Raw genomic sequence first — 23,029 nt, 5'->3', positions numbered from 1 at the left:
ATTACAGTGCGGTCCCATTAGACAGCCAGGTGGTTCTGTTACAGTGCGGCCCCATTAGGCAGCCAGGTGGTTCTGTTACAGTGCGGTCCCATTAGACAGCCAGGTGGTTCTGTTACAGTGCGGTCCCATTAGGCAGCCAGGTGGCTCTGTTACAGTGCGGTCCCATTAGACAGCCAGGTGGCTCTGTTACAGTGCGGTCCCATTAGACAGACAGGTGGTTCTGTTACAGTGCGGTCCCATTCGACAGACAGGTGGTTCTGTTACAGTGCGGTCCCATTAGACAGCCAGGTGGTTCTGTTACAGTGCGGTCCCATTAGACAGCCAGGTGGTTCTGTTACAGTGCGGTCCCATTAGGCAGCCAGGTGGTTCTGTTACAGTGCGGTCCCATTAGACAGCCAGGTGGTTCTGTTACAGTGCGGTCCCATTAGACAGCCAGGTGGCTCTGTTACAGTGCGGTCCCATTAGACAGCTGGGTGGTTCTACTACAGGGCGGTCCCATTAGACAGCCGGGTGGTTCTACTACAGGGCGGTCCCATTAGACAGCCGGGTGGTTCTGTTACAGGGCGGTCCCATTAGACAGCCGGGTGGTTCTGTTACAGGGCGGTCCCATTAGACAGCCGGGTGGTTCTATTACAGGGCGGTCCCATTAGACAGCCAGGTGGTTCTACTACAGTGCGGTCCCATTAGACAGCCAGGTGGTTCTATTACAGTGCGGTCCCATTAGGCAGCCGGGTGGTTCTATTACAGTGCGGTCCCATTAGGCAGCCAGGAGATGACGTGGGGCAGGCAATGGGATATTTGAGTCCAGGGTACAGGGGAGAGGTCTGCATTGGAAATGGAAGTCTGGAAGTCGTCAACACATGGATAAAACATGCGAGGCCATGAGGCTGACGCGGGGCGGTAGAAGGTAGGGGAGGCTGGAAGGCGAGCCTCGGGGCTGCGGTGCGCCGACACTCGGGGCTCGGGGAACCAGGAGCAATGGCCACTGATGTGGCAGGACCACCAGAGGCCCGTGATGCCCTGGGCGCCGCGCCAGGAAGGGGTCGAAAGGGGACGGAGCGAGCAGCTGGGTGAAACGTCCCGGCTGGGCCAGTGAGGTGAGGCCCGAGAACCCCCTCCCCGTGGACTGAGCACCTCGTAGGTGATGGGCGGTGAGTGGAAATGCCTGCTTGGATAGAAAATGAGAGGAAGCAAAGAAAGTGAATCAGGACAACTCCTTTGCGGGGGCAGGGCACGTTTGTACCGGAGGGCAGGGAAATGGGGCAGTGCTTGGAGGGTGGACTCGGGGAGTCCTTTTTCTAAGATGAGGGAAATAGCAGTGTATGCTGATAGAGAAGAGAGATTAAAAGGGGAAATTGGTTACCCCCGAGGGAACGGGAAAATGGCTGGAACAGGACCTTGGGGTAGGTGAAATGGGACAGGATTTGATGCACAGTGGCGTTAGATGGTGGCATGAGACAGCTTATCCATGGAAATAGGAGGTAGGGCCGAGGATATGGGTAGAGGTGTTGGTGGGCTGGTACACGTGGTGGGAGGCTGGGAGTTGGCTTCTGGTTGTTCCAGTTTTCTCTGAAAAGGAAGCAGGATCTTCAGATGGGAATGGGGAAGGGGAAGGGGAAGGCAGGGGGTCAGGGGTTTGAGAAGACAGGAAGTATCGATCTAGGATAAGGAGTGAGAATGGCCTACAGATGCGTCATGCGAATTCAATTTTGCACCAAGGGCCCCATGAGTACAGCAGTCATGGATTTAGAGTGAGATGAGTTGGGCTAGTGATGTGCTTTTTGGCTGCGTGGGGATAGACAGGAAGTTGGCGAAGGCCTGGGTTTAATCACAGCTGAGCTTTTGTCCCTTGGATGTGCGAGAAGCAGACGCACGTGAGCTGAGGATGTATATAAGGGAGTGTATGTAACGTGCCGTAGAATCTCAGCCAGCTGAAGAGCAGAGCAAGGACACGGGAATAGTGAGGGCCGGGTATCTGCTGTCGCTTTTCTAATTTAGCTCAGATTTATTCAGCAGTACAAATGCTTACGTGCCTAGGAAACTCAGCGGTTTTCTTCCTAGTACTAATTTATAAATAAGAAAAAATTACCTACTGAGGTAAGACTTTCTGGCATGGAAACCTCCATGAGGCTGATGTAGCAAAAGCCTTTCTGCTCCAGCTAATTTGCCTGATAAAAGATACAGTATTTCCCACTCTCGCAAGTGTCAGATGTTGGACTTTATCAGGTGATACATTTTTGATCCATATTTGATGATGCTTAGGACTGTCAAGGGATTTACAAGCAGTCTTGCACAGAAAATAGTTGGAACTTGTACTGTGTCAAGGATGAAATTGTAACTTTTCCCTTTCATTAGTGCAGATAACTAATTGTCTGAAGACTTCTGATGAAAGTTGTCATTTCTTACGCATTCATATTTGACACTATTAGAATTTCTGAAACATTCACAGTGTTGCAAATGGGGATAAAAATATATAAATATAAAATTGTATATTTTCAGTAAATACACTGAAGGCCTAAACCTGTCATCTCTGCACTATAAATGTGTGTGTGTATATGTGTGTAAAATCCATACGCTGTCTATATGCTGGTCACATATACACAGACACTTGCAGTAGCACTAGTATAACCTCAATGAGCAGCCTTCAATCTAAGAAAGATCTCCAATAGAAAAAGGTATTTGTCGTTTAAATACCGTGGAATTGATACCCATGGTTCATTAGAGGAGATACACTTGCCTATTAACTTACACTACTCTTTGTTGAAAAAGAATTTAAGGTGGTAACAGTAAAAAAAAAAAAAAAACAACTCTAGGGAAAAAATGCATTAAATACCTCCAGTGTGTAAAATGAACACAAAACAGAAGGGTTCATTTTATGGAGTTGTGGTATTTAATGCAAATCATTTTTCAGTTTTCCTGAAAGCTCAAATGTAAAGATTATATGCTTTGAGGAAGTGATAATTATCCCCCTTACTTACGGTATGATATTTATTGTGTTTGCTTAAAAGTATATTCACTCAGAGGTATTTTCTGCTCTCCCGTAAGAAGTCTTTCCAAAGAGAGGCTGGATGTTAGAGGTGTGTGCATTCTCTGCTGGTTTTATAATGCTGTGTGAAAACAACCACACAGCCTCGGTGGCACTGCATTACCTTCGGAGTCTGGGGTTCAGTCGATGGCCCCCAGCCTGACTCTGGCACCTGGTCAGCTGTGGGTTGGCCGGAGTTTCTCGTGACCTTGGGTGGGCTCACTCACTTGGGTTAGGCTCAGGTTGGCTCAGCTGAGGCCACTGGAATGTCTTGCCTCTGGTTCCTGCATCCTTACCCTCCTGTGGGGCTAGGGCACTAGCACAGCAGAGCGCAGTAGCTGAGGGTCAGCAGTGGCAGAGGACAAAGCAGAGCAAGGCCAGCGTTCCGCGTCTCTCCTTCCATCACTCCTACTGTCATCCTGTCGGCCAGTGCAAACCAGGTGGCCGAGCCCGACTCGGACCAGCCGGGTGTTGCAAGGTCAACGGCAGAGGGTGGGGGGGATACATGGAGACTTGAAGAATTGGGGCCATTTAGGCAATCTCCCAGTGGGCCAGCACCTAGGAACCTGAACAGAAATATTTGAGCCAGAATTGAATCCCAGAGTTTGTTAATACTTTCAATTTGTCATTGTTTTTGATTTTTTTTTTTTTTTTTTGTAGTTAAGCAGAATTTTGTATAAGTGAGGCTTCCAGTCTTATACTTTTGTAAGAGCAGCCTTCAGCCAGTGCAGTTTCTCCTTCACTGTAGTTACAGTGGAACCTTATTCTGGTGGTTTTTGCCTGCTTTTGCAGTTCAACTCACTTGAAATGGTTTCCCTGTCCGTCAAGGTATTAACTGGAACTATGCCGGCCGCTGAACCTGGTGTCACATTCAAGAACATAATCAGCAAATCCTCAGTATTGTAGTCTATGCAGTCAATGCGTATGTCACAACAAAGGAACAAAAGCCAAAAAAATACATTGAAACGTTTACATCACCATCTCTGCAGAACATTTCATAGTATGTTTTAAAATACCACGTGACTATCACAACTCATTCACAAAACTGTAGCCTCTTGTCTTTATTGACTTTGGCTTAATCGAAGTGTTCCCATGTAAAATTATTTTTGAAAAACTACCAGTGCAGAACATTTTGCTGTGATATACAGGCTTCTATTTTTCTGTCTTTAGTTGTCAGAATACAAATGAACTTTGTTATATGTATGTATCTCAGAAAGTATTGGGCTGAGGATTGATTTTACAAGTAACATTCGTCTGTATCTCAGAGGACCAGAAGGCAAATGTCTCAGAACGTTAGTTCATGCTCTTCCAGAGGTGAGCAAGGCACATCAAATTGGCGATTTTTTAATATTTATCTCAAATGGGTATTTTAAAGTTTCTTTAGAAGATTGCAAACACTGCTTTTGCTTTTGAGTTTTGCGGATTAAAAGTAGATGGGCATTATAAGAAAATTATCTGGCAAGATTGTGTTCTTTAAAAGGTAAGACTTCAGTATTGGATGTAAATTTGATATTCATTTGGATGATGACTTCAGCTTTAAAACTGGGGATAGGAGGAAAGTGGGGAAGACTAAAATTGTCCGTTTTTCTCATTATTAATAACTTTCATGACTGCTTTGGATTTTCACTTTTTTATGTGTTTGTTTTGTTTTTTTAGGGAGAAGTGATAGCACTGGATAAAATACCCAACAAAGTAGAAAAAATAAAGCAGAATGCGTTACTGTTAGGGCTAAATTCCATCAGGGCATTTTGCTTCGATGGAACAAAGGCCCTTAAACTTGATATGGTTAAGGACACAGATGGTGAGTTAAATTTTATCTTTTTTTAAAAAATTATTTATTTATTATTTATTTATTATTTTTATTTTTGGCTGTGTTGGGTCTTCGTTTCTGTGCGAGGGCTTTCTCCAGTTGCGGCAAGCGGGGTCCACTCTTCATCGCGGTGCACGGGCCTCTCACTATCGCGGCCTCTCTTGTTGCGGAGCAGAGGCTCCAGACGCTCAGGCTCAGTAGTTGTGGCTCACGGGCCCAGTTGCTCCATGGCATGTGGGATCTTCCCAGACCAGGGCTCGAACCCATGTCCCCTGCATTGGCAGGCAGATTCTCAACCACTGCGCCACCAGGGAAGCCCTAAATTTTATCTTTTGAAGGCTTTTATAATTGGCATTTACAAACAGATTGTCAGATTTTGCTACCTATGTTCTAGCCCCTAAATATCCATAGGGCCTTGGCATGGATCTAAGGTATTTTGCCATAATAGATGTCTTTTTGCTTTTCATCTCATCTTTGAATATCAAGTTTTTAATACAGAATCAAACCACCAAGACTTGATCAAACTCTTTGTTCTTAACCTATTTGTTTTATTTTTTATTGAAATATAGTTGATTTGCAGTGTTCTGTTAATTTCTGCTGTACAGCAAAGTGATTCAATTATACATATATATACATTTTTTTTAATATTCTTTTCCATTATGGTTTACCACAGGATACTGAATATAGTTCTTTGCGCTATATAGTAGGATCTTGTTGTTTATCCATTCTATATATAAAAGCTTACATCTACTAACCCCAATCTCCCACTCCATCCTTCCCCCAGCCCCTCCCTTTTGGCAACCACAAGTCTCTTCTCTGTGTTTGTGAGTCTGTTTTTTTTTTTTTTTTTTTTAAATTGGTCCAAATACACACTAGTGGCTTGCTTATTTATTTATTTATTTATTTATTTATTTATTTATTTATTTATTTATTTTTGGCTGTGTTGGGTCTTCGTTTCTGTGCGAGGGCTTTCTCTTGTTGTGGCAGGTGGGGGCCACTCTTCATCGCGGTGCACGGGCCTCTCATTATCGCGGCCTCTCTCGTTGCGGAGCACAGGCTCCAGACGCGCAGGCTCAGTAGTTGTGGCTCACGGGCCCAGTTGCTCCGTGGCATGTGGGATCTTCCCAGACCAGGGCTCGAACCCGTGTCCCCTGCATCGGCAGGCAGATTCTCAACCACTGCGCCACCAGGGAAGCCCCTGTGAGTCTGTTTTGTAGATAGGTTCATTTGCGTCATATTTTAGATTCCACATTTAAGTGATACTATATGGTATTTGCTTTCTGACTTACTTCACTTAGTATGATAATCTCTAGTTGCATCCATGTTGCTGCAAATGGCATTGTTTCATTCTTTTTCTATGGCTGAATAGTATTCCATTGTATATATATGTACCACATCTTCTTTATCCATTCCTCTGTCATTGGACATTTAGGTTGTTTCCATGTGTTGGCTATTGTGAATAGTGCTGCTAGGAACATAGGGGTGCGTGTATCTCTTTGGATTAGAGTTTTCTCTGGATATATGCCCAGGGGTGGGATTGCTGGATCATATGGTGGCTCTATTTTTGGTTTCTGAGGAATCTCCATACTGTTCTCCACAGTGGCTGTACCAATTTATATTTCCACCAACTGTGTAGGAGGGTTCCCTTTCTCCATATCCTCTCCAGCATTTGTTATTTGTAGAGGTTTTAATGATGGCCATTCTGACTGGTGTGAGGTGGTACCTCATTGTAGTTTTGATTTACATTTCTCTAATAGTTTAGCAATGTTGAGCATCTTTTCATGTGCCTACTGTCCATTTGTATTTCTTCTTTGGAGAAATGTCTATTTAGGTCTTCTGCCCATTTTTCGATTGGGTTGTTTGTTTTCTTTTTGTTGTTGAGTTGTTTGAGCTGTTTGTATATTTTGGAAATTAAACCCTTGTTGGTTGCATCATTTGCAAATATTTTCTCCCATTCCGTAGGTTGTCTTTTCGTTTTGTTGATTGTTTCCTTTGCTGTGCAAAAGCTTGTAAGTTTGATTAGGTCCCATTTGTTTATTTTTGTTTTTATTTCTATCACCTTGGGAGACTGACCAAAGAAAACATTGGTACGATTTATGTCAGAGAATGTTTTGCCTATGATCTTTTCTAGGAGTTTTATGGTGTCATGTCTTATGTTTAAGTCCTTAAGCCATTTTGAGTTTATTTTTGCGTATGATGGGAGGGAGTGTTCTAACGTCATTGATTTACCTGTGGCTGTCTAACTTTCCCAGCACCACTTGCTGAAGAGACTGTCTTTTTCCCATTGTATATTCTTGCCTCATGTGTCGAAGCTGTGTGATTGACCGTAGTTGTGTGGGTTTATTTCTGGGCTCTCTGTTCTGTTCCATTGATCCATATGTCAGTTTTTTGTGCCAATACCATGCTGTTTTGATTACTGTAGCTTTGTAGTATTGTCTGAAGTCTGGGAGGGTTATGCCTTCTGCTTTGTTCTTTTTCTTCATGATTGCTTTGGCAATTCTGGGTCTTTCATGGTTCCATATGAATTTTAGGATTATTTGTTCTAATTTTGTGAAAAATGTCATGAGTAATTTGATAGGGATCGTATTAAATCTGTAGATTGTTTTGGGTAGTATGGCCATTTTAACAATATTAAATCTTCTCATCCAAGAGCTTGGGATGTCTTTCCATTTCTTTGAATCATCTTCAGTTTACTTTTTTAATGTTTTATAGTTCTCAGTGTATAAGTGTTTCACCTCCTTGGTCAGGTTTATTTAGTATTTTATTTTTGGGGGTGTGATTTTGAAAGGTATTGGTTTTTTGTTTTTTTTTTTACATTCCCTTTCTGCTATTTTGTTGTTAGTGTAAAGAAATGCAACCGATTTCTGTATGTTAATCTTTTGTCCTGCTAACTTGCTGAATTTGTTTATCAGTTCTAGTAGTTTTTGTGTGGAGTTTTTAGGGTTTTCTGTATATAGAATCACGTCATTTGCATATAATGACGGTTTTCTCTCTTCCGCTCCAATTTGGATACCTTTTATTTCTTTGTCTTGTCTGATTGCTGTGGCTAAGACTTCCAGTACTATGTTGAACAGAAGTGGTGAGAGTGGGCATCCTTGTCTTGTTCCAGATTTTAGTGGGAAGGCTGTCTGTCAGCTTTTCACTGTTGAGTATTATATTGGCTGTGGGTTTGTCATAAATAGCTTTTATTATGTTGAGATATGTTCCCCCTGTACCCACTTTGGTAAGAGTTTTTATCATGAATGCATGTTGAATTTTGTTAGATGCTTTTTCTGCATGTATTGAGATGATCATGTGGTTTTTGTTTTTTCTATTGTTGATGTGGTGTATCACATTGATTTGCATATGTTGGACCATCCTTGTGAACTTGGGATGAATCCCACTTGGTCGTGGTGTATTATCTTTTTTATGTGTTGTGGATTCAGTTTGCTAATATTTTGTTGAGAATTTTTGTATCTATATTCATCAAAGATATTGGCCTGTAATTTTCTTTTTTAGTGGTTTTCATATCAGGGTGATGGTGGCTTCATAGAATGTCTTTGGGAGTGTTCCCTCCTCTGCAATTTTTTGGAAGAGTTGGAGAAGGATCGGTAAGAGTTCTTCTTTGTATGTTTGGTAGAATTCACCTATGAAGCCATCTGGTCCTGGACTTCTGTTTGTAGGCAGTTTTAAAATTACGGATTCTATTGATATTTCACTTCTAGTGATCAATCTGTTCAAATTATCTATTTCTTGATTCAGTTTTGGTGGACTGTATGTTTCTAGAAAGTTGTACATTTCTTCTAGGTTGTTGAATTTGTTGGCATATAATTGTTCATAGTATTCCCTCATGTTTTTTTGTATTTCTGTGGTGTCGGTTGTTATGTCTCCTTTTTCACTTCTTATTTAGTTTATTTGGGTTCTCTCTCTTTTCTTCTTGGTGAGCCTGGCCAGAGGTTTGTCAATCTTGTTTATTACCCTTTCAAAGAACCAGCTCTTGGTTTTATTGATTTTTTTTCTATTGTTTTTAGTCTCTATTTTATTTATTTCCCCTCTGATCTTTATTATTTCCTTCCTAATGCTGACTTTAGGTTTTGTTTGTTCTTCTTTTTCTAATTCTTTTAAGTGTTAACCTATTTGTTTTAGTTTCATATTACAGCTCAGAAAGCTGAGATTTGAGACAAGCCTTTCAGTTTTATGATTCTTCGTTTTTCATTTTTCTTGAGGAATTGGGGATATAGAGCCGGAGGGGAAAAACTGCCACATATCTTGTTTTGTAATAAAATAATACATTAGTTAAATTGCTGTATTTCTCTCTCTTTGTCTCTATTTAGATTTGGTTTCATAAAGTATTCGAGAAACTTGCATATTTTAATGAACTAATTGGCATTAGTTTTTCTAGAATGTTCATTGATTAGAGATGCTATTTGATTCATGATGACTTTAAAAAATTAATTTACTTATTTATTTTTTTATTTTCTTTTATATTGGAGTATATTTGATTTACAATGTTGTGTTAGTTTCAGGTGTACAGCAAAGTGATTTAGTTATACATACACATGTATTTATTCTTTCCCAGGATTCATGATGACTTTTAAAACGCCTGCTACATCAGTAGTAATGTGAAAATCCACATACCTTTAAGAAATTATTTTGTAACTTCTGCCTAATATGTAGTAAGTCACACGTGATTAAAAAGCCAAAATAAATGAAGCACATGGAATACTTGCCAGAAAAACAGGGAATATCCTGAAGAAGAGTGGGAGCAGGTCGGATTGAATTGCCAAATTACATGACAACAATGTGTCATGTCAGTGGCTTCTCAGCCCTAAAGTGTTAGCAAGGGGTTTGCAGGAGTTTATATCAGTGTGTAGGCTAGGGGACTGTACCAGAGAGACCGAAAATACAGTGACTTAGAAAAGATAGAAGTGTTTTTTGGTTTTCTTGTTTATTTTTGTCTCACTGAAAAATTAAAGAGGTGGACATCCAATGCTGGGAGCTTCATCTCTGGGTCCAAGACAGCTGTTCCAGTTTTTTCCCGGGGGGTAGGGAAAGGGACTGGGAGATGCACAAGACCTGGAAGTGGGGTGCATATCCCGCTGGCCACAACTTAGTCGTTTGATCAACTTAGCTGCAGGGGGGGCTGGAAAACGTAGTCTTCAGCTGTGTTGCCATGTGCCCAGTTCACACCATTTCTATAGAAAAAGAGGATAATTGTTATTGAAGAACAAATAGCAGCCTGCTAGAAGCTTTGTATTATTAAAAGTGGAGATGGTGACTGTTTCCATTTTTTCCTTTTATTCATCAGTAAAATTTTTCTTCCCCCTTTAAAGTAAGTAAAAGAGCTTGAAAGCCTCTGAGTGGGTAAGTGAGGTGCATAGTATAAAGTGCAGGAGTGACCCAGTAACTGTATGCTAGCATCAAGCTATGTGGTAGTTTTCCTACACAATTTGTTCTGGTTATGTTCTGCTGTTATCCCCCATCATGCCACCACTTAGTGATGAAAGCCACAGTAATCATTTCATTATTATTCCTCACAATTCTGGGGGCTGACCAGACCCTCAGGTAGATGGTTCTCACTCGCAGTATCTTGTGCAGTTGCGGTCATGTGGTAGTTGAGGGAGATGTCATCTTGAAGGTGCTCTCTTTCACATACACGTCGGGAGGATGATGGTGGCTCTCTGCTGGGACCTCTCCACGTGTCCTGGGTACTCTCAGCGTGTTGGTTGGCTGGGTTTCGAGGGCGAATGTTGGAATACCCCAGGCAGCAGCCACGTCCCCATTTATGACCTATTCCAGACGTCACTTAGCATCGATTCTGCTGTTGCCCAGAATAAAGGAGAAGGAATATTACATCCCACCTCTTGTGTCACTGTGATGAGCGTCAGTGTCAAATTGTAAGAATGTATGGAATGGACGATATTGTGTCAGCCATCTTTGGGAAGTATAATTGCTTTCACAGCCGTAAACTATTTTTATTAAAAAAAAAAATTATTTATTTGGCTGCGCCGGGTCTTTAGTTGCAGCACACAGGATCTTTAGTTGCGGTGTGTGGGATCTTTGGTTGCGGCATGCGGGATCTTAGTTGTGACATGCGGGATCTAGTTCCCTGACCAGGGTTCAGACTCAGGCCCTCTGCCTTGGGAGCATGGAGTCTTAACTGCTGGACCACCAGGGAAGTCCCAGATTATTTTTATTTTTAGTCATACCTTTTTATATGCATAATGAATTGTTAGCTGAACACAGGAAGGATAAGGAATACTGACTTGAAAATGCAAGGGTGTAAAAGTAGTAATGATTCTGCAAATTTACATCAAGGTGATTTTCACCAGTTCTGTAGATTGCAGTAAATATGATTAAAATTCTTATATAGCATTCTAAGGTGATTTCAATACTACAGAAAATCTAAAAAGAGAGAATAGAATGAGCTATATGTTCAGTTGGGCTTTTATTTATTAGGAATAGAGGTTAGCCATGCCTGTAATGTTTTAGTTACTTATAAGGGGCAGCCTGAATCTAGTCTTGTCCCTCAGAAGGAAACAAGTTGTTTTCTAGTACCTAATGTAAGTATTCCAAACATCAGTCCTTGGCAGTTTTTGTTTATTTTTGATGCTGAGGCAAACGTTTGTCATATTTAACGTTTTTGAAAAATTACTCTTTTTCTTTCATAATTTTAAATTATGTCAACCTATATCATTTGTTAAATGGGAGAAAAAATATTTTTTTCTTCATATTCAAGGATGAGTAATGTTCTAGTGTATGGATAATACCACATTTTATTTATTCATTCATCAGTTGATGGACAGTTGGGTTCTTTCCCTTTTTTGTCTATTATGAATAATGTTGCTATGAACATTTGTGTATAAGTTTTAGTGTGTTTTATCTCTTGAGTATATACCAAGAATTTGGATTGCTGGATCACATGGTAACCCTCTGTTTAACCTTTAACAGAATTGTCAGACTGTTTTACAAAGCAGTTTGCAGCCTTTTTCAATCCACTAGCAATGTACTGAGGGTTCATATTTCTCCATATCCTCACCAGCACTTAATATGTCTTTTTGGTTATTGCTATCTTGGTAAGTGTGAAGTGGGATCTCATTGTGGTTTTCATTTTTATTTACTAGAAGCAGATTTCCCAGATGGCTAATAATGTTAATCATCTTTTCATGTGTTTATTGACCATTTTACATCTACTTGTCCATTCAGATCCTTTGCCCATATTTTAATTGGGTTGTGTTTTTAATATCAGGTTGTAAGAGTTCTTTATATATTCTAGCTGTAAGTCCCTTATTAGATATATAATTTACAAATATTTTATACCATTTTGTCAGTTGTCCATTTACTTTCTTGATGATGTCATTTGAAGCACAAAGGTTTTCAAGGATGTCCGTTTTATCTATTTTATCTTTTATTGCTTGTACTTTTGGTGTCAGATTCTAAGAGTTTTGTAGTATGACCTCTTACATATAGATGTAGAATTTGTATTGAATTAATTTTTGTATATGGTGTGAGAAAAGAATCCAGCTTTATTCTTTTTCATGAAGATATCCAGTTGCCCCAGCATGGTTTGTTGAAAAGACTATTTTGCTCCATTGAATTATCTTGGTACACTTTTCAAAAATCAGTTGACCAACAATGTAAGGGTTCATTTCTGAACTCTCCGTTCTCTTGCATTGATTGATATTTCTGTCCTTAAGCTGATAACACTGCCTTAATTACAATAGCTTTGTAGTAAATTTTCATCTGCAAATAGAGATAGGTCAGTTTCTTCTTTGCTAACCTGGATGCCTTTTGTTTTATTCTGTTGCCTCTTTGCCCTTGCTAGAACCTTAGTACAGTGTTGAATAGAAGTGGTAACAGAGAACATCCATGTCTGATGTTCCTGATTAGTCTTTTTTCAAGTGACTTAGAACTGTAGGTTTGTCATAGATAGCCTTTATCAGGTTGAGAAATTACATGATTATTTCTAGTTTGTTGGATATTTTAGATCATGAAATGGTGTTGGATTTTGCCGAGTGCTTCTTCTGTCTTATTCAGATGATCATGTGGTTTTTGACCTTTATTCAATTAATTTTCAGATTTGGAATCCACCTTGCATTCCTGAGATAAATCCCACTTGGTCATAGTGTATAATCTTTTTCATCTATTGGTGGATTACGTTTGCTTGTATTTTATTGAGGATATTTGTTCCATATTTGTAAGAGATACTGGTCTGTGGTTTTCATTCTTGTGATATCTTTGTCGGGTTTTGGTTTCAGAGTAAGACTGGTCTCATAGACTGAGTTGGAAATTATTCTTTTCACTTATGTTTCTGAAAGAATTTGTGAAGACTTTGTGTTATTTAAAAGTTTGGTGGATTCATCAGTGAAGTCAGCTGGGCCTGGGTTTTTCTTTGTGGGATTTAAAAAAGTTACTGATTCAGTCTCTTTACTTACTATAGGTTTATTCAGATTTTCTCTTTCTTCTTGTATCAATTTTGATAGTTTGTATCTTTTTAGTAATTTGTCCATTTCATTTATCTATACAGTTTATAGTATTCCTTTATAATCCCTTTTCTTTCTGTAAGATCAGTAGCAATATCCCCCATTAATTACTGATTTTAGTATTTTGAGTCTTTTGGTCAGTCTAATTAAAGTTTTGTCAATGTTGTTGATTTTTTCCAAAGAACCAATTTTCAGTTTTGTTGATTCTTGTTTTTCTTTACTCTGTTTCATTAATTTCTGCTCTAATTTTTTTGTTTTATTTAAAAATTTTAATTTTATATTGGACTATAGTTGATTTACAATGCTGTGTTAGTTTCAGGTGTACAGCAGAGTGATTCAGTTATACATACACATATATCTATTCTTTTCAAATTCTCTTCCCATTTAGGTTATTACAGAATATTGAGCAGAGTTCCCAGTGCTATACAGTAGGACCTTGTTGGTTATCTATTTTAAATACAGTAGTGTGTATATGTCAATCCCAAACTCCCAATCTATCCGTCCCCCCACCTTTCCCCTTTGGTAACTGTAAGTTTGTTTTCGAAGTCTGTGAGTCTGTTTCTGTTCTGTGAACAACTTCATTTGTATTATTTTTTTTTAAGATTCCACATATAAGTGATATCATATATTTGTCTTTCTCTGTCTGACGTACCTCACTTGGTATGATAATATCCAGGTCCATCCATGTTGCTGCAAATGGCATTATTTCATTCTTTTTAATGGCTGAGTAATAGTCCAGTGTATATATGTACCACATCTTCTTCTTTTTTTTTTAATTTAAAGAAAAAATTTATTGAAGATCTGAAAAACAATTTCTAAAAGATTGACTTTTTCCAGAAAACTGTAGCTACACAATGCACTGTGTCTATCATGTTAAAACCTGCATTAGACACAAATACAGAAGCCATGAAACAAGCCACCATTCTTCAACAATCTGAGCAAAGATAAAACGCCTAAGGAACAACATGGATGACTTGCAAAGGATGGGCTCTTTAAGCACCATAAAAAAAGGGGGGGCACAAATGGACGAGTGTGTTCAGTTGTACACACTGAATTGAACCTTTGGCGCTAGGAATCAGGGCGTTTTGTCACACAGCATTAACACATTATAAAAGTGTGTGGTGGCTGGTGGATAGAACCACCAGCATTCAAACGCAGCTTTGTCAACTAAGCAATAAAATACAGTATGTCTTTCTGTTGTCCATCATTGAATACACTGGTAGCAACTTTGAAATGAAAGAAAAGAAAAAAGGAGCTGTAATTCCTTTCATTTTCTCTGTTTAAATATCAAAGAGAAAACAAACATCAATTCTATTATACACTGACATTTCCAAAGTACCTCATTTGTACAAGAGAAGGACTAAGAAACAAAAATGCGTTTACAGACATCCAAACGTAAGTGAGTATAAGCACCTCACACAGCTTTCCGATGGTACTCAGGAGGAGCCGCTTCGTTAATCGCTGGCACTAAGCAGAGTTGCAGAGTTCTTTGCCAGGTGTTTTAGGAAATCATGAAGATAATTCAGTAATAAAGCAAGGCTCTTCTCATCCAGAGGTGTGTGGGCCAACATTGCTCCAGTTTGTACAGATAATCTCAGTAGATGTGGCGCTCCATGCACGTGGGACATGGGCGTCATCAGGGTGATCTGCGAGGATTTCAGCATACTGTGGTCTCTCATATTTGCAGAGCAGCTGAGTGCCCAGCATTACATTGAAGTATTCCTTTATCTCTGCCACAACTTCATTAACAGCATACTCCTTGTTATCTGTGTTTCCTTGAGATTTCTTGTAATTTGCATAGTCCGCTAGAATGGAATCCACATTCTTCTTGGCAGGAAGATAAAGAGCTGTTTTTGCCGGGTAATTAAGTCCCAGTCATCAACAGGCCTCGGTTTTAGTTCTTCAGGAATCTTTACTGTAACTTCAGCTCGGTTCGTGAATGTTTCCTCGTTGTCAACAGTAGGATCTACTTGGGGCCTTTTCTTGTAGGAGGCTGAGGTGTCTCACTGGTACTGCCACTATCTCCATTTCCAGGTGTTTTCTGTTTGTTCTTTTTTGTTTTCACGTCAGCATTTTTCTGTTGCAGACCAGAAGTCTTCTTTCCAGGGGCAGCCCCTCTCATCTTCCCCTCTGCGTACTGCTCCTGATTGGCTTTTTGAAGTTCTCGTTGTTTGGTGTAGATTGGTGTCCACGTATTTGAGTACTCTGCTTTCTAGAACCCATTCATCTCAATTTTTATTCCAACCACTGTAATGTATAAAGTATTACACTTGTTTATCCTTTATGGCAACCTTTACACACTTTGCTTCATAAAGAAGAGGCCCATGGAAGCACAGCACTCTTTCACCCTCCTGGAATTGAGGCTTTGGGTCCTGCTTCAGTGCCATTTATAAGTGATCGCTGCTGCCTCCTCCTTCTCCCGCCATCCCCGACTGCTGCCCCCTACTCTCGACCCCACCCAACTCTGTGTCAGACGCGCCGTCAGGCACTGCCAGCTCTACATCCTGGGCCCTACCACATCTTCTTTATCCATTCTTCTGTCGATGAACATTTAGGTTGCTTCCATGTCTTGGCGATTGTAAACAGTGCTGCAGTGAACATTGGGGTGCATGTATCCTTTTGAACCATGTTTTTGTCTGGATATATGTCCAGTAGTGGGATTGCTGGGTCATATGGTAGTTCTCTTTTTAGTTTTTTAAGGCACCTCCATACTGTTCTCCATAGTGGTTGTACCAGTTTACTTCCCACCAACAGTGTAGGAGGGTTCCCTTTGCTCCACACCCTCTCTGGCATTTGTTTGTAGACTTTTTAAAAAAAAATAAATTTATTTATTTGGTTGTGCCGGGTCTTAGTTGTGGCAGGTGGGCTCCTTAGTTGTGGCATGCGAACTCTTAGTTGTGGCATGCATGTGGGATCTAGTTCCCTGCCCTGGGATCCAACCCGGGCCCTCTGCATTGGGAGCATGGAGTCTTAACTACTGCGCCACCAGGGAAGTCCCTGTTTGTAGACTTTGATCATGGCCATTCTGACTGGTGTGAGGTGATAACTCATTGTAGTTTTGACTTGCATTTCTCTGATAATTACTGATGTTGAGCATCTTTTCATGTGCTTTTTGGCCATCTGTACATCTTTGGAGAAATGTCTATTGAGATCTTCTGCCCATTTTTTGATTGGGTTGTTTGTTTTTTTGACAGAGAGCTGCATGAGCTGTTTTTATATTTTGGAGATTAATCCCTGTCGGTCACATCATTTACAAACATTTTCTCCCATTCTGTGGGTTATCTTTTTGTTTTGTTGATGGTTTCCTTTGCTGTGCAGAAGCTTTTGAGTTTAATTAGGTCCCATTTGTTTGTTTTTGTTTTTATTTCTATTACTCTAGGAGACAGATCAAAAAAGATATTGCTTCAATTTATGTCAAAGAGTATTCTTACTATGTTTGCCTCCAAGAGTTTTATAGTATCTGGTCTTACATTTAGGTCTTTAACTCATCTTGAGTTTATTTTTGTGCATGGTGTTAGAAAATGTTCTAATTTCATTTTTTACATGTAGCTGTCCAGTTTTCCCAGCACCATTTATTGAAGACACTGTCTTTTCTCCATTGTATAGTCTTGCCTCCTTTGTCATAGATTAACTGATCATAGGTGCATGGGTTTATTTCTGGACTTTCTGTCTTGTTCCATTGATCTGTATTTCTGTTTTTGTGCCAGTTCCATACTGTTTTGATTACTGTAGCTTTGTAGTATAGTGTGAAGTCAGGGAGCCTGATTCTTCCAGCTTTGTTTTTCTTTGTCAAGATTGCTTTGGCTATTCAGAGTTTTTTGTGTCTCCATAGAAATTTAAAATTTTTTTGTTTTAGTTCTGTGAAAAATGCCATTGGTAATTGGATAGGGATTGCACTGAATCTGTAGATTGCCTTGGGTTGTATAGTCATTCTGACAATATTGATTCTTCCAACCCAAGAATATGGTATATCTTTCCTCTGTTTGTATCATCTTCGATTTCTTTCATCAGTTTTTCATAGTTTTCAGAGTACAGGTCTTTGTCTCCTTAGGTAAGTTTATCCGTAGGTATTTTATTCTTTTTGATGAGATGGTAAATGGGATTGTTTCTTTAATTTCTGTTTCTGGACTTTCATTGTTAGTGTATAGAAATGCAATAGATTCTATGTTTTAATTTTGTATTCTGCAGCTTTACCGAATTCATTAATGAGCTCTAGTAGTTTTCTGGTAGTATCTTTAGGATTTTCTATGTATAGTATCATGTCATCTGCAAACAGTGACAGTTTTACTTCTTCTTTTCCAATTTGGATGCCTTTTATTTCTTTTTCTTCTCTGATTGCCGTGGCTAGGACTTCCAAAACTATGTTGAGTAACAGTGGTGAGAGTGGACATCCTTGTCTTGTTCCTGATCTTAGAGGAAATGCTTTCAGCTTTTCACCTTTGAGAATGATGTTTGCTGTGGATTTGTCATATATAGCCTTTATTATGTTGAAGTGAGTTCCCTCTATGCCCACTTTCTGGAGAGTTTTCATCATAAATGGGTGTTGAATTTTGTCAAAAGCTTTTTCTGCATCTATTGAGATGATCATATGGTTTTTATTTTTCACTTTGTTAATGTGGTGTATCACACTGATTGATTTACAGATGTTGAAGAATCCTTACATCCCTGGGATAAATCCCATTTGGTCATGGTGTGTGATCCTTTTAATGTATTGTTGGATTTGGTTTGCTAGTATATTTGTTGAGGATTTTTGCATCTATATTCATCAGTGATATTGGTCTGTAATTTTTTTTTCTTTTCTTTTTTATTTTTTTGGTGGTATCTTTGTCTGGTTTTAGTATCAGAGTGATGGTGGCCTCATAGAATGAGCTTGGGAGTGTTCCTTCCTCTGCAGTTTTTTGCAATAGTTCCAGAAGGATAGGTGTTAGCTCTTCTGTAAATGTTTGATATAATTTGCCTGTGAATCCATCTGGTCCTCTACTTTTTTTTTTTAAATAAATAAATACATTTATTTATTTATTTATCTGTTTATTTTTGGCTGCACTGGGTCTGCGTTGCTGTGCGCGGGCTTTCTCTAGTTGCGGCGAGCAGGCTTCAGTAGTTGCAGCACATGGGCTCAGTAGTTGTGGCTCGCAGGCTCTAGAGCGCAGGCTCAGTAGTTGTGGTGCATGGGCTTAGTTGCTCCGTGGCATGTGGGATATTCCTGCACCAGGGCTCGAACCCACGTCCCCTGCATTGGCAGGCAGATTGTCAACCATTGCGCCACCAGGGAAGCCCCTTGACTTTTGTTTGTTGGGAGGTTTCAATCACAGTTTCAATTTCAGTACTTGTGATTGGTCTGTTCATATTTTCTTTTTCTTCCTGGTTCAGTCTTGGGAGATTGTGTTTTTCTAAGAGTTTGTCCATTTCTTCTAGTTTGTCCATTTTATTGGCATATAGTTGATTGTAGTAGTCTCCTATGATACTTTATATTTCTGTGGTGTCCATTGCAACTTCTCCTTTTTTATTTCTGAGTTTATTGATCTGAGCCCTCTCCCCTTTTTCTTGACGAGTCTGGCTAAAGATCTATTCTGCCATCTTGTCTCAACACCCCTCAAAAATTGAAAAAAAAAAAAAAAAGTGCTTGTTACTGGTTCTTGTTTCCTCATCTCTCAAGCTGAGAACCAGTTTCCAGTAGGGCCTTGAGCCCACTGGTCAGGGCTACACGGTTTCCCTAGCTGAGCTTTGAGGTGAGAGGGGAAATGCACCCTTCTTCAATCCTCTGTTCTCTTCCCCACAACGATTGCGGTGTGGGGTGATTGGCACTGGGGTTGGAGACACACCTCTGGAGCCCCTTTTACCCCTGAGAGCCGCAGGCCAAGCTGAAGCGACTGCGGCCCTGGCGTCGGGGGAGCCTCTCTGCTCTAATTTTTATTATTTTCTTCCTCTGCTTCATTTTTAGTTTGCTCATCTTTTTTCTGTGTCTTAAAAATGGAAGCCTAGTCTGGAGCCTGTGCTCCGCAACAAGAGAGGCCGCGATAATGAGAGGCCCGCGCACCGCGATGAAGAGTGGCCCTCACTTGCCACAACTAGAGAAAGCCCTCGCACAGAAACGAAGACCCAACACAGCCATAAATAAATAAATAAATAAACCCAAAGGTTAAAAAAAAAAAAAGACTCTCTTGAGGTTGTTGATGGAGAGCAATTTAAAAAAAAAAAAAAAAAAGGAAGCCTAGGTTATTACGTTGAGACTTTTCTTTTTTCTCTTTTTTTAAAAAAATAAATTTATCTATTTATTTTTGGCTGTGTTGGGTCTTCGTCGCTGCGCAGACTTTCTCTAGTTGTGGCGAGCAGGGACTGCTCTCCATTGCGGTGCACAGCCTTCTCATTGAGGTGGCTTCTCTTGTTGCAGAGCACGGGCTCTAGGCACGCGGGCTTCAGTGGTTGTGGCACATGGGCTCAGTAGTTGCAGCACACGGGCTCTAGAGCGCAGGCTCAGTAGTTGTGGCACACGGGCTCTAGAGCGCAGGCTCAGTAGTTGCAGCACACGGGCTCTAGAGCGCAGGCTCAGTAGTTGTGGCTCACGGGCTTAGTTGCCCCGCAGCATGTGGGATCTTCCCGGACCAGGGCTCGAACCCGTGTCCCCTGCATTGGCAGGTGGATTCTTAACCACTGCACCACCAGGGAAGTCCTGAGACTTTTCTTTTTAATGTACTTATTTACAGCTGTAAATGTCCCTCTAAGCACAATTTCAGTACTTCCCATAAGATTTGGTACATTGTGTTTTGTTTTCGTTCACGTCACAGCATTTTAGGATTTACCTGTGATTTCTTTGACCCACGGTTATTTAGGAACATGTTTTTAAATTTCCACATGCTTGGAATTTTCCAGATTTCTTTCTATTACTAACTTCTGTTTTCATTCCATTTTGGTGGGAGAAGAAACGTTGTATGAGTTTAACCTTTTTCAGATTTACTCAGCTTTGTCTTATGGCCTTGCATATGGTTTGTCTCCACATGCACTGGAGAGGAATATGCATTCTGCTGTTACATAGTGTTTTCTATTAGGTCTAGTTGGTTTATAATGTTGAAGTGTTCTGTTTCCTGGTTGGTCTTCTGCCTCTTTGTTCTTTTCATTAGTAGTAGTTCTGTTTTTAATTTTATGAGGAACTTCCATACTGTTTTCCATGGTGGTTGCACCAGTTTACATTCCCACCAGCAGTGCATGAGGGTTCCCTTTTCTCCACATCCTCATCAACGCCTATTATCTCTTGTCTTTTTGATGACCTGTGGTTTTGATTTGCATTTCCCTGATGATTAGTGCTGTTGGGCATCTTTTCATGTGCCTGTTGGCCATCTATATGTCTCCTTTGGAAAAATGCCTGTTCAGGTTCTCTGCCCATTTTTTAATCGGGTGGTTTTGTTTTTTTGATACTGAGTTTTGTGAGTTCATTATATACTTTGGATATTAACCCTTATCAGGCAGATCATTTGCTACCATTCTATAGATTGTCTTTTGGTTTTGTTGGTGGTTTCTTTCACTGTGCAAAAACTTTTAGGTTTGATTAGGTGCCAGTTGTTTATTTTTGCTTTTGTTTTCCTTGCCTGAGGTGAAACAGAATTGCTGAGACTTCTGTAAAGGAGTGTGCTGCCTGTGTTTTCTTCTAGTTGGTGTATGGTTTCTGGTCTTAAATTTAGGACTTTTGTCCATTTTGATTTTATTTTTATATATGGTGTGAGAAAATGTTCTAACTTCATTCTTTTGCGTATAGTTGTCCAGTTTTCCCCACATCTCTTATTGAAGACTGCCTTTTCCCCCACTGTGTACTTTTGCTTCCCTTGTCACAGATTAATTGACTATAAGTGTGCGGATGTCTTTCTGGGCGCTCCAGAAGTCGGGGCAAGGATCCCTGGAGCTGGGACTCAGAGCCCTGAGGAGGGGTTACCGAGCTGCTGTGCTACTCAGGGTCCAGAGCAGGGCACTGCAGTGAGCTGGGGCATACAGCCTGAGACAGGGGGCTCTGTCCACTTCAGACTGATACTGAAGGGAAGAAGCTGGAAACTGTACCTGTCCAGGCGAAGGGCTCTTCCTGGGACTGTTTTGACAGAAACAACAAGGCATCAGGAAGGATCAAGTCCTGTTCTCTACCCCTTTTATCCTTCATCCTCTTCCCACCCCCATCGCTTCTCTGCCTCCTGTTGGTGAATCTTGAAGCCAACAGGCAGAGGAGAATTGTAGTTCACAGAGTTCCCGCCTCAGCATCACACAGCAGAGTAGAGGCGGGTAAACTTGGAGCTCAGAAGAATATAGCTTAGTAACTAGCATATTTGGAGCAGAACAGATAGTCCTTGAAATAGGTTCAAATGTATACTAAAATTTCGTATATGATAAAATTAGCATTGCACACGTAGAGGGAAAAGTAAATAAATAGCTCTAAGATGATTTTTTTGTTTGGAGGGCTGGCGGAAAAGTTTATACACAAAAGTAACTTTAAGATGGATTAAAGTTTACTGTCAAGAATTAAACGGAAAGTAACTAGAAGCAGGTATAGATGAACATTTATTTGACTTCATAATGGGGAAGATTTTAAAGCATGAAAGCCAAGCTAGAACTCAAAAGAAAAAAGATAAATTTAATACTCAACATTTATGTATGTAAAAAAAAAAAACTGTGGCAGATGGCAAATAGTGGGAAATATTTGTAAAATAGTTAAGAAAGGTGAGATTACTATTTTTGATGTACAAAGAGCTCTTCTAATCAATACAAAATAGACAAGTCTCAGTAGAAAACCAGCAAAGACGATGTGGCCATCTAAACAAAAAAATACAAATGGTCAATAACATAATTATCAACTTTGGTGAGGATTTTGGGCAAAGTACACTCATGACACTGGAAGTGTAAATTGCATTATAGTCTTTCTACAGGATTTTATCAGTATGTATTAAAAACCTTAAAAATAATTGCTTACTTTGAAAAGATATTTCTTTGGAGACAGTCGATAAGAAAGCAAGGATGGTTGTGGATGGAGATGAGTTAAATTGATAAGAGCTTGTGTCTCACAGTTTTGCAGTCAGGAAAGCAGGTTATCTTGGGGTGAGACCCAGAACGCTGCTGTGGGCACTGTAGGAAAGCAGTCTGCAGTAATATCTTGCCTACAGTTAGATACCATAACTATATGAGCAGACCTGCTTGGTTTCATGATTTTCTCCAGTAACCCTAAGTAGATGAGAAGCTGGAGTGGAGAAAGTTATGTAAGCAAATGCAGAGGGAAACCTGTGGAAGATTGGATTCGGGGCTATGTGGACTCGTTGTAGAGCATAGCCTTGCTGATGGCCACGGAAGTAAGGAGGCCGAGGAACCGTAGAACCAGGATGTTTGCCTGGAACCTAAAAGGTAGTCTCTTTTTCTGGGGCTGTCTGCAGTAAGATTTCCTAAGAAAAATACCAGCTCTTAGAATGACTAGAGTTAATTTCATGTCCTAGCTCTGATGAAGTGTGGCTTCTGACACTGGGGGTACTGGTCTTGTTTGATTAGGCCTTGGCTTGCGCTATATCAGTTAATCCTATAATAATCACATCTTTAACCTCTTTTACCTGTAAGTCAGTTAGCTTAACCAGCTACCTTATGGAATGGAGGAATTGTTATGCATTACTTTCTATTCTAGATTATGATGTTAAATTCCGATAATTGCATCTGTTTCAGGAGTTTTCTGTGCTAATAGGGCAGAGAGCAAATAATGTTTAAAATTCTCTT

At 40.1% G+C, this 23,029-nt stretch overlaps 1 protein-coding gene and 1 pseudogene across 5 annotated transcripts in view; one reads left to right on the top strand and one right to left on the bottom strand.

The window, feature by feature from the left end:
- Positions 1–23,029, top strand: part of NSUN6 (NOP2/Sun RNA methyltransferase 6) — an 85,784-nt gene that overhangs the window by 40,127 nt on the left and 22,628 nt on the right. For all 4 annotated transcript variants that reach the window (XM_082385564.1, XM_082385565.1, XM_082385566.1 and 1 more), the window contains one exon: positions 4,682–4,826. In XM_082385564.1, the coding sequence (XP_082241690.1) occupies positions 4,682–4,826 (145 nt within the window). The remainder of the gene's footprint in view (positions 1–4,681; positions 4,827–23,029) is intronic.
- On the bottom strand, positions 12,426–23,028 carry LOC309625653 (mortality factor 4-like protein 1 pseudogene; annotated as a pseudogene). Its single transcript, XR_014249445.1, has 2 exons — positions 21,344–23,028; positions 12,426–20,643 (listed from the first exon to the last, which is right to left on the bottom strand). The product of XR_014249445.1 is annotated as a mortality factor 4-like protein 1 pseudogene (transcript).

The sequence above is a fragment of the Balaenoptera borealis genome (genome assembly GCF_965194805.1).
Source record: "Balaenoptera borealis genome assembly, chromosome: 3".
Classification (NCBI taxonomy): domain Eukaryota; kingdom Metazoa; phylum Chordata; class Mammalia; order Artiodactyla; family Balaenopteridae; genus Balaenoptera; species Balaenoptera borealis.
The sequence above is the reverse complement of the archived record's forward strand: the minus strand, read 5'-3'. Positions and strand labels throughout refer to the sequence as shown.